Source organism: Hippichthys cyanospilos, chromosome 17, assembly GCF_059441005.1.
Source record: "Hippichthys cyanospilos isolate Australia breed blue-spotted pipefish chromosome 17, RoL_Hcya_1.0, whole genome shotgun sequence".
In the NCBI taxonomy this organism is placed as follows: Eukaryota; Metazoa; Chordata; class Actinopteri; order Syngnathiformes; family Syngnathidae; genus Hippichthys; species Hippichthys cyanospilos.
This window is the reverse complement of record NC_142385.1, coordinates 7403376-7415681: the sequence shown is the minus strand read 5'-3', so window position 1 is coordinate 7415681 and position 12306 is coordinate 7403376. Positions and strand designations below refer to the sequence as shown.

Below are 12306 nucleotides of genomic sequence, written 5' to 3'. Positions count from 1 at the left end.
TTTGCTGTCAGACTGTGCAACTTTATCAAAACAACGCCCGTCATTAAAGCAAACAGCAGTGTCCCTGGCGACGCTCCTGTTAGCAAGCCCGTCTGATTGAACATCACGGCAGCTCGAAAGATAACACCGCCTGCTGCCAAACTCTTTATGTGACCTATTTTCAACAATTTCTCTCTTTTTTTTTTTTAAAACAAAGCTACACAGTTCCGGAATCAGCCTATCCCCAATTGAGGTCAGGGCTTTTGTCTCCATTTGAAAGAGAATTAGTGTGAAATGTGCTCTCATCAGACCCTCGCAGTCATCTTCTGCTGAGCTACTGATGACATTCCACGAATACTCGGGGGATTGAGCCTGCAAATTTCATGGGCCAGATCTCCTCAAAAATTCTTCATTTAAAGAATACTCTGGTTACTAGATACGTCCGCTCACTGAAAACCCAATGAGATCCAGGCAATTTCAGCTCGCCTGGTAACTTGAACTAATTAACCATCCCGTCGATCACCGGCCCTCTAGCAGGTTCAAGTGACCTATTTCTGGACTGAGCAGACACATAACACCAAAGCTCCGCAAGCAGCCCTCGTCCCCCTCCTCCCTTTTTCGCAGTTGCCATGGATACACAGTCTCATCTCAGGATAGGAGTAGTGGGAGGTGGGTAGCGGGATGAGGGGAGGTGAAGTGAGGGGAGATTGTGACGATAGTGCAGCAAAAGGGGAGGATAAAGACGGAGGAGTGTAAAAACAGGGTTGAGCGCCATGCAGAAACTTGGGAAGTGCCCCTCCACGTTTTCCCATCTCGAGACTACAAATCCCCCGCTGAGCGTTGTCACTTTTATTATCCAGCATCAAAACATATTTACCCGCCACAGATAAGGACAGAACTGAAGGCAACTTTGCAATGGGGTTTATTTTTAGATATGTTTTGATCTGCCGGATTTACCTCCAGCTTGCATTTCCCCTTCTAATACCGAGGGGAGTGCGGAAGTAATTCAATTATATAAACTTGGTTATGCTACAAACCGTCTCAGAAGGCTGGCAATAACAGCGGCTGTCTCCTAAGGCGGGGGTAAATCGAAATGTGAACCCAGGACCGGAGAACGGCATAAACTCTGCTTAGCATGAACCAACTTCTCCACTCTTGATAAGTTATTTGCTTCTTTTCACGGAGGGTACGTCACATGTTTCACAATATTTCTGGCCCCCTTCCCGTTGGGACTTATCCGAACCGATTTTTTTAACGTAACGGATCAAAAAGATTGAGGGACCCTACACACGACGACGGCGAGGTTTCTCCCCAACAAACCAGAAGTCTATGAATCAATAGTCTATCATTCTACCAATTCTGAACTGGATTGTTGTGCCCCCTCCAGACTGGCAGAAAATAGAAAGAAAAAGACAGAATCAGCTTCGCAAACGGGTAACTTGTCAAATTCTTTGGTGACCACACATTTTTTGGATGGACGTTTACATTTTTTCTTGACCTTATCTGGACTTTGACTTGGATTAAGACCTTTGGGATTTGAACTTGACTTGGATTCTGGCTTTTGTGACTTGAACTTGACTGGAACTTTTAAATCGGTGACACTGACTTGACTTGGACTTAGATTGTTGTTCCTGTCAATAAGAGCAGACTCTTTGAAAAACTGATAACTTATAACGTATTTTCCATACCATAGGGTGCTATTAAAAGCCTTTATATTCTCTAAAATCAACAGCCCCTTGTACGGTATATGTCCCAAAATCTGTATAAATGTAGGTCTGACTGTGGGACCATTTCCTGCTGACACAGGAGCGTAAGGGAAGGAAGACCCACATTACATGCACTAGCAGCGATAAACCAATCAGAGAACATTACGTATTACGTACAGTATGTACGCTGGGAGCGAGAAACCCTTCAGAGAAAATGAACAACGCTACCTTTTTCGACCGTATGTTTGAGCATGCCCATTTTAATTTGGTGCACCTTACATAAACGTTAAATGCGGAAATAGAGCCCATATTTGAGACTGTACTAAATAATAGGCATGCGCCGCATGGTACGCAAAATACGATAGGTTTCAGTAATCGGGACTTAGCTAACTTTGATCAGAAAGGAAGGATAAATTCTCAAATTCGGACCGGTTGTCTAACGGTATGTGTTGAAGGTCAAGCGCACTGCAGTTGTTCTATCAAGATGTTCAGCGCAATTCCCCAGTGAAACATTCACATAGCAACTTAGATGATGAATAATTACACAGCAATTAAGTGAAGAAATGTCTGGGATCATTTTGTTTTGTAGGAGAAAAGCAGCTTTATTACCACACCCTCGTACTTTTTACGAGGAATACCTGATGCGTTCTAAAGGTCACCATTGTAATGACTTGCTCTCTAATTCCCATTTCATTTTCTCCCGCCTCAAGGTGTGATCCGAGCGGGGGAAAGGTCGGCGCCCTCCTCAGCAGGACCCCTCACTTTGCCGGGAGAAAAGGATGGACCGAGGTGCCTTGCACTCGCCTGGATAAGGGGAGCAGCTTCCCTCCGCCCTCGCTGCGCACCCGTTCTGTTCCCATCATCCCCTCGCTGCAGGCGTGCGACCTTGAGGGAAGGCGTTTGGATACGACCGACCAGAACCCAGGGGGATGTCTCGTCCCTGCCGGCAGCCCTTCCTCTCCTCCCTGCGAGAGTGCTGTGCCCATTAGTGTTTGCCCTCAGACGCCCTCTTCTTCTGCTGTTGGAATGACCGCAAAACTCGAGCTGGCATTAAAGCAGAAAAAGCTTTCTGGTCCTGCGACCAAGTCTTCGGGTTCTCACGTCAATCGTGGCGGCGTGAAGGAGGCCAGGGCTGGACAAAGCGGCACGGGAATCCAAGGTTTAAAGACGGCAGGTCAAGGTTATATCGCCATCAAGAACCCAAACAGCCCTTTGGCCAGCTGCAGAGGGACCTCAAGAAATTTTAGTTGATTGGATTAACTTTACAAAGTTTCAAAGAAGTTGGTCCTGGTACTTTTGCTGTTTGGCTGGTGGGACCATCTGTGGGGCCACATGGACCAATATCGGGGGCCGTTTCAGGAACAGATTGAACTGCTGAAGGACGAATGACAAAAAAAATGAAAAATACGTCGAATCATTATGGGAAATGATCCAAACAAGCACACATTGTGAATAAACTCATAAGAGGACTACAAACTGTGAGTGGGAGCTAAACTGGGGGAAAAAAAACACCACTATTTAAAGGGAGCTTCTACCTAGAAACCAAAATAGTGTGTCTCTATGTTGTTTCTCTATTGTAAAGAAATGAAATTATACAGTATATGTCATCTAATATATGTCACATAGACATATATATATTTGACATACAATTGTGACAAAATAAAGACTAAGATAACAGTGTTAATTAAGAGCTTTGGTCATCTCAAGTCCTTTTTGTGGTGGTAAAATCAAGCACTGCATTTACATGGCATGTCTCAGGGCCTAGTTCTGATTCAATGCAAAAACTTTCTTTTGTTTTTTTTTAACCTGAAAACACATCGTGGCCATATATTCCATTGCCAGGATGCATCTTCTTCACAACAATTACCATTCAAGTCATTCCTATAATTTTGCGAAAATAATTGAGTATACTGTATGAAAGAGAAAATTCAGTGCCGTTTATTGGAATTTGATTTTATATGGCATATGCAGTAGTTTTCTAAAATGACAAATTAAATGAATGTGTTGTCCATTAAAGGTAACAGTCTACTGTACATCTGAAAAACGAGAGCAGAAACATGTGGCAAAACTCTCCCAGGTTTGTGGCTAATGAGAGGTATTATAATTTTGGATTTCTCTGGATCCGTCTTTTTGGGCACCACTGAACTCGGAAACAGCGCTTGAAGCGGAAAGGAGTTCTTTTCCTAGAGGCTACCGAGTCGAAGTACTGCGGGAAAAGAAAAAGTGTAACTGCGTCTTGATTAACAAGAAGCATGGCGCTCTACGGTCAAAAAGGTATGTCTTTGTTTTTATCACGTTTTGAACCTTAACGGTTCATTTATTTGCTTGTATTGGCAAGATTACATGAAAAAAAAAACATTTTCAAGTCATATTATGAGTTGCTTATCATTACTTTGTCCATTTCTACGTTTACAGCATCAAGCTGTAATTTACAGAAACATTAGTTGTCAGTATTTCAAATCTTAGAGACTGCTATCGCGCAAGCTAGGTGGAACCTACTCATGTTTGGTGTGTCAAACTTAGAAGAGATTTATTTTTACTTTCCAGAGACTTGAAGTCATTCTTGAAACAGGAAGTAGCTTGCTAGCTATCAAACAAACACCAGAATACATCTCTGACATTTTGTTTTTTTTTTTACTTTTAGAAGACAGGTGTTGCTAAGTTCTTTTATGGATAGCATGCAAGGACGATTTTGAGTCAACTCAGAACAACAGACTCCAAATCAAACGTTCCCACCACCCCAAACAAGGCAAGTTTGTTGGAGTCGGCTCTCTTCATATCAGCGTCCGGCGCGCAACGTGACAGGAATGTTAATGCGGCAGGGGACAGCTAGGTTTCTTCCCGCCTCGCCAGATGGCCTGAAGATTAGGAGGACAGCAAGACGGCGTTTGTGCACTGCTGCAAGACTTGTGATGATGTCTGCAAACCTCTCTCACCTCCACGCGGGATTTCAGGAGACTCTTAACATTTCTAGTGGCCATGTAAGACTCCTAAAAACAAATGTAATGGTTGACAGTGGAGTAACCCGAGCGATTGAAAGGCAGCCACTTTTTGCGACAGAAACCAAAGAATTGCATTCAACTGCTACAATTAAAATGATTAAAATGGTTAGAAGTGTTTTTTCAATTCTTATTTTTATTCATTACAGAATTTACTTTGAATTCCATGATGATTATGCACTAATGTAATATGTATTTCTTATTGAAGCATTTTTATAATATATTATTATGATTTAAAAGATTATATAAAAGATTTCGGAGCACTTTTGAAGTCTTGGTCACCAACATGGTACCCGCAGGCACCAGGTAACCCCCAAAGATCACATGAGTAGCCTGCAGGCCTGTTTTGCAAATAGCTTACATTACATTCAGAACATTGGTGATTTTCTATGAATTTTACAACAGTTATACATGTATACATTTACATTTCAATTAGTGTGACATGATCAGTGTCTTCACACAAACTGGTAGCCCTTCGTATCACTCAGTACCAAAGAACTAGCTCTCGATTTCAAAAAGGTTGGTGACCCCTGGATTAGGCTATTTACATGAAACCTTACTTTGAAATCATAACCCTGGTTACCAAATTAATTTGGTAAGTAGAAGTACCACTGTATGATCATTTTAGGCCTTGTAATTGATATATAACTTATTTCACAATCGAATTGATGTTTTTCAAACGCAGATGTATGGAGAAAATTGGTCTGTTTTGAGTTACGCGTTTATCAGTTAAACCCCTTAATATCGGGGTTGAAACTAAGGGAAAAAAAACTCGACTTGTACCCAGAAAGATTTGGTAGATATATGCGGGTCCTGAGCCAACCAAAGGCTAAAAAAGAGAATTGGCTGACACAGGAAATGGCCCTGGAAAGGAATGAACGGCTGACACAGAGTGACTGACAGTGACAAGGCTTCCCCACAAGACATGTTGACCCCATGACTGCTATGATTGCCGGGCATTGCTGGGTTAAGACCCCCAATGTCCTCCGGGAATGCCAAGTGAGACAGATTTCATCCCGCCCTTACAAAACAGGGCACGTCTGTTCAAAGATAGAGAGGGGGGAAAATTGGCGTTTCTAGTCTGATTTAAGTGCATTTATTGGTTTGGGGAAAACTGCTACAGATGTTCTGTTTGCTCCAGAAGGAGGTATGCACTATGCTAAGTCAGTAATTTTTTTTTAAGGATGTCACTTGAGGCAACAGAAGGCTTAACCATGAATAATGGAGTGATTTTGCTTACAGCATTCAGCTTGTGGCTTTCCTGTCCCACTAAGCAAAAATGCTGTTAATTAGGTGAGTGAGTGGTAATTATATACTTGCAATAGGGAAGAAGGTAGGGATCACATTTGCCTCCTGAGGTGTACCACAGGGATCCCTTGTTGGTCCCGTTATTTTTTTGTTTTCACCGCTGATGTTTAATGAACACAAATGTTTTCTTCTAAATAAAAAGGTCTTCAATTTGTAGGTAAAAACTTGTACAATCAATATTTGAAGCGAGATGTAATTCCCCATTACCTGTTCTAAAATTTTATATAGATATTAAATACAAGCAATTGTAAGTCTATATACTTTTATAATTATTTTTTTAAAACATCTTTTCATATCAAAATGAGATTAACCCAAGGTGTTTATGCATATAGGCCTAGGTATAAAAATATTGTATATTTTAATGTTATTCAATACCTTGGGCTACCTATTACTAAGTTATTTCATTAAAATTTCAGATCTGCAGGTATATGCATAAATTTGAATATCTATATGTATTCATTTGTCCTGCTTAAGAATGTCCCAATTAGCATTTCAAAGGGTGGCAATATTTCACAGCCTTTTATTTGTGTTTGATTTTGATTATCAAATCAAGGTCAAAGTATTATTTCGCTGGAAGAGCGAAGAAACCATGTGAATTCAAATGCGATCATTCAGTTATTGTACAAGCCAAATCCAGACTTTCACTAAGTTCTAAAGTTTTATAAAGATCTAAAAATGGTTGTACTAAAGGAAGGGAGTACTCAAGTAAAGATATTAGTGATGACTTTAGTACTTTTTAAAATTATCCTGAGAATTAATTACACAGATTTTGAAATGTCCCTTTGTTGTATTTTATGATGTGTTAAAAATAAATTAATTGGCTGGGAAAAAACACTCAATTTGACAGTATTTTGTGATGTTGTGCTTTAATGTGAATATATGACTTGATTTGCATTATATTGTATAGTGTTAATGCGATAAACAAATCAGAATAAATCCGCAAAAATCCGCAAATAATGGCTGATTTTAAGACCTAATAGCGGCCATTTTATTTATTTTGGTTTATTTGTGAGTATTTTGCTTGGCCTTTATTTTTATTATATCCTCCTTAGACCCAGCCTATTCATTTATGTCCACTGTTGTGTCCCTTTTGTCTCAGCAAAACAAAAGGAGGAAATTGCATCCCACCCAAATACCCGGGACATCATTGGAAAAGCCAGAATGTCCTCGACTAAGTGCGCCAGGACTTAGTAGCTTGAACGCGTCAAAAGATATAGACCGGAAACCAATGTCTTTTACAGTGGACACAAATTAATAGGCTGGATCTCAAGAGGATATGACTGGGACGTTCAAACACTATTGTTTTACTTGCCCATGTAAACACTCCTTTAAATGAGAATTTTGTCAAAAAATATGCAGTGATTTATCCTTTACTTTTCCTACAAAGTGTTTATTTGTCTCACAAAAGCAACACAAGACTAAAAGCTCTCAGTAGTTACCGTTCACTGTTCACCTCAAAGGACCGCGTTCATTTCGCTTCGCCTGTGTGCACTCTAACCCTTCGCTCAGTTAAAAAAAAAAATGCTTTCAATCAATTCGGCCCACTCTGGACAGATCAATAGAGTTGTTAGTCTCATATTAGCGAAGACAAATGGACAGCTTTCAGAGTAAAAGGTGGTGAAGTATGTCTCAACAGATGAGTGGCTATATGGCCCTGGTCATGTTACACGCATGGTGTAAAATGTACATTGGACCGCAAAGTGTCTTTTGAAGTAGTGCGGTGCCTTTAAGTACCAGTGAGGTCGTTCCGAACATGGCAGGACTTCATCAAGTTTCGGAGGCAGCTGGTCAAGAAACTTAAATAGCGTAAGACCTCAAAAGTGACCCGGGCGCTCATAACACCTGAGCTGTTGTCTTTTCAAATCTTAGTCTGTCATGTCACTGTCAAACTGAATCAGTCGGTGCAGTGGAGGGGCCCAGGTGGGCTTGTTGAGCACCCAAACTCGCTTTGATTACTCTACAAGTCAAACTGTTTGAACTTTGGTCTTGCTTTGACAACTTACCGTTCGTCCAGCTATGGCTCACTAGGGTCAGGGAGAATTTGGGGGAGTGATAACTGCAAGGTTGAAAAGCAAAAAGTGTCTTTGGTAACAAAATTGAATAAAAAAAAAAAAAAAATCACAAGCATAGGCTTGTCACGCCAATTATTTGGGGTGCTGGAGCACCACTATAATAAAGCCAAGCAACCTCAAAATTTGAGGGATCTTAAGATTTGATTTGAGTATTTGTTCCTCATTTTAACAAGCAAAATCCGATTCATTTGTGTCCACTATGTGTTTTTGGTTAAATCTTTTGACTAAGTCCTAGTGCGCTCATCAGAGGACATTCTGGCCTTTCCAATGATTTCTCATGTGTTGGGATGGGATGCGATTCACTTTGCTGTCTTGCTGAGACAAAATGGACACAACAGTGGACACAAATGGATAGGCTGTGTCCCAGGAGGATTTGTATAAATGTGATCACAAATATTTGAACCACTGTGCCGATGTGGAGCTCTTCTCCTGATCATCCTGAGAGTGATCCGATTCATTTGTGTCCACTGTAGTGGACATGTGTTTTTAATCTAAACCGTTTGATTGGATGTACTCTACTTTGTCCTAGAATGCTCATCAGAGGACATCCTGGCCTTTACAGTGATGTCTCATTTGTTTTGGTTGGGTGTAACTCACTTCACTGCCTTGCTGAGACGAAATGGACACAGCAGTGGACACAAATTCATAGGCTGTGTCTAAATCTGTGTAAAAGAGACACCAAACCTTTGAAGCACTGTGTTTATATGGAGATGTTCTAGTTATCATATATCCTCTTGAGAGCCAGCCGTTTAGCCGAGACAAAATGTCCTCTCCAGTGGACACAAATGATTAGGCTGTGTCTAAGGAGAATATATAATAAAGGGATCGTAAATTTTTGATCAGTTGTTTTTATGTGGCGCTGTTCTAGTGAGCATACCATGAGACCCAGCTTAGTCATTTGTGGTTGACATCAGTTTTTTGTCTAAATTTTTTGACCCACCTTAGAAATCCTACTAAGTTCTAATGTGTTCAGTTGAGGACAACCTGGTCTTTCCAATTATGTCTAATGTGTTTGTTTGTGACACATTTTACTTTGATGTTTTGCCTAGACAAAATGTCCACTATGTTGGACACAAATTAACAGGCTGTGTCTGAGGAGAACAGTATGATTTTGCTGACTTTCTGAACAGGCAAAATTTTACTGAGCATTTTTCCAATGTTATGATATCAATCCCAGACTTTTTTTTTTTTTTTTGTGAGTATCACAAGTGACTAAAATTTTCTCTGGAGACTTGAGCTCATTAAGGAGCCAAAAATTTATTTAGCTTTTTCTTTCATTTTTGGAGCGAGATACACAAAGGACTACCGGTTGAAAGCTATTCAAAGAGAAAAGCGGTGATCACAACATTAGATCAAAGCATAAACACGTTAGAGGAATGAGTTTGTATTTTAATGTGTTTCATGTTTTTAGGCATATTTCTGTTGCAAAAAAAAAGGGAATATTCAACACATGTTAGCGTGAGCTAAGCTAACTCATGTTGTAAGCATGTTCACTACAGGACCGGAGATACGACACACCCACTGTATGGATGAAAGGATAAAAGACCATTTGGTCACGTGATCTTTTCAAGCCCCTTACTGCTTAACCAAGAAGAGGACCTCATGGCGCTGTGGTAAGCATGTTTTCTACATAAAAGAGGTTTGTTTGTTTGTCTTTTTACATATAAAGTCATTGTCCTTGCTTTCATTGGACTTTCAGCCAAGGGCGTAGCCAGAAATCTTTCCAGCCGTTTTGTTTCAGCAAGCCCTCAATGAGAATTGCAACCCACCTAAACACATTAGAGCTCATTGGAAAGGCCAGGATTTCCTCAATTAAGCACAATTGGACTTTTGAAGCTAGCGCCAATTAGTCAAAATACTGTAAAAAGACAACAACAAAAAAGTCCAATTAGATGGGTTTTAGGAATGAATGGTTTACTCCTGTAGGTTATTAAAATGAAGACAAATAGTTAATAAAATCTTGCTTGAATTTTGACTTTTTCGTAAGTAGAGGCGCATTTTTACATTTAAATAGTCAAATCCGTACCAAGCTCTAATAAGTAATGTTAATATATTAAAATGCATCCAAAACGGTAACAAATACATATTAGAATTACATTTATGCCCAATTATCATGAAAATGAAATTACATCATATAAAGAAGCATCAAAATGCGGCTAAACCCTTAAAAAATTTTTAATTATAGCCGTTGAATGCGGTTCATTTGTTTGCAATGCGATGACTGCTGCGTGGGGTCGTTTTTTCTGTATGTTTTTATTTTACAGTTCCAGTAACCTAGGCATCATTTACAGGTCCAGTGGAACAATAATTATTATTTGGGGGTAATTTTGAGCATATAATGTTTAATTTGGCATCGTTCCATTGCCAACCTCTTTGAGCCTTCACGCTAACATGCTAACGATGCTAACGTCAAACGCCAAATGCTTTCTATTTCCTGACTGCAGATTCGTCACATTCGTGACAAATGTTTCTTTCTTGTACATACTTACTGACAGTTCCTATCTTTGCAGTGGTTGATGAATGAAAATGCTTCCTTAGGATTACAAATGAGTGTTAAATGCGAATCCAACTGACAGAAGCAGTAATGGTTGTTCTCTTTTTCGGATGTAGGTTTGTGAAGGGAGAATATCACTTGGAACACGTTTATGCTTCACTTTGACATAAATTCTTTTGTATATTCGCATACTTGAAGTGGTCATCATTGAATTCAATGCATAAGAGTGGGGTTGTGCAAGATTAATTTAAATTGACGTGAATGCAGGACATTTGCGACCCTGTCAAGTTGCTTCCCCAGGGCCAGTAAAACATGATCTTATTCAAACAAGCACCAGATTTTGTGCCCCCGCAGGGACACTTGTACAGGTAATACTTTTGTGCGGACGAAACTGAGGCACTGAGTAGCGTAGTGAATAACACAAGTGCATCATTTATTTATTCCTCTGCGTGGGTTCAATTCCTGCCCATGATCCTTTTTTTTTATTCTCATTATGTTCACATTTTCTTGTAAACAATTAGGAGTTGAAAAGGTTTGTTTCGCATGTTTATTAATGAACAGGCCAGTTAGATAGTGAAACAATTTCCATGTTGCTTGTGATGCTGTCAGGAAACGGAAAGCATGTCAACTATTGACCCACAACTGGAATCGGGAATCAGTTGAACATATTAATAAATTACAAAAATGCATAAAAAATTTTAACATATAGAAAATGCGGGTTGTGATGACGTATTACATTTCAGTATTGTTCGAGCTACCGCTATTGTCTTTTGCCTCATTATACTCCCAACAAGTTTTACCTTTCGTATCTTGAATTTTTTCATTGCAAGAGACAATATTGTTACAGAAGAGGTGTTTAGTATCCGAATATTTTGTAACAAGAGACATTGTGCTCCTAGTTGTGTTGTTGGCCAAAAAAAGTGACCAGAGTGACATTGGGTGGTTGGGCCCAACATTTGCCGAATCTCCTTTAGTGAGTGTTTCAGTGTCATGCAAAATGGAGATGGTTATGTGCCTATTACCTGCTATTTTAGTATTTCAAATAGAATTTCCCACTGAATTCTTTTTCAAACGATGACGAAAAAAATTGTGCAATTTCCGAGTCAGACTTCAAGTCCAATTGTAATACTAACAAATGTAGAGGGAAGGATTTGGACTGCAAGCCTTTAAGCCCCTTTGGTTTCTCAAAACAAATGTTTCAGTAAGCAAACTCCCCTCAGCACACAACCTGCTGTAAATTTACACAGGTGGGATATGAAAAAAGGGCTTCTGAACTCGGAAAAGAGAACGGCCTCCCAAATGGACCCTCTGGAACCACTTGAGCTATTTTCCAAAGTCCTCAAAAGGCCACTCTTCAAATGCGGGAGAAGAAAAAGTGACATTCATGCGCTCTTGAGTTGAAAAAGAAGAAAACAAGAAGTTTATATGCCAGCTGAAGAACCCAAAGTGTGACCCTGAAGTGTGAAGCTTCGTCTGCTCCATGTGACCCGCCAAGCTGCCTTCGCTACGAATCAGTCAAAGCGTGGATGACGGAAGCGAGGGTCGCACTGTGCATAACCGCGGGTCAATCGGACATCGAGCAGATGGGGTCACTTAAATTCAGGGCTTTCTCTTTCAAACTGGGGCGGCGCTACATGGTGGCCATGACCACCCCTCGTCACTCTCTGGCCACTCCTCTCATTTTGGGGAGAAATAAAATGGTTATCTAAGATTTTTACATGCTTGAAACTTGAATTTTTTCACATTTA

General features: G+C 40.1%; 2 protein-coding genes across 5 annotated transcripts in view; both read left to right on the top strand.

Annotated features, from left to right (window-relative positions):
* nrg3b (neuregulin 3b) overlaps positions 1–3368 on the top strand; it is a 237034-nt gene extending 233666 nt beyond the window's left edge. For all 4 annotated transcript variants that reach the window (XM_088439939.1, XM_088439938.1, XM_088439935.1 and 1 more), the window contains exon 9: positions 2396–3368. In XM_088439939.1, coding sequence (XP_088296065.1) covers positions 2396–2936 — 541 coding nt within the window. In that variant the 3' untranslated portion in view covers positions 2937–3368. The remainder of the gene's footprint in view (positions 1–2395) is intronic.
* Positions 3369–9578: 6210 nt separating this feature from the next.
* cep55l (centrosomal protein 55 like) overlaps positions 9579–12306 on the top strand; it is a 30671-nt gene continuing 27943 nt past the window's right edge. The window contains exon 1 of the mRNA XM_088439551.1: positions 9579–9677. Within this exon, the coding sequence (XP_088295677.1) occupies positions 9667–9677 (11 nt within the window). The 5' untranslated portion in view covers positions 9579–9666. The remainder of the gene's footprint in view (positions 9678–12306) is intronic.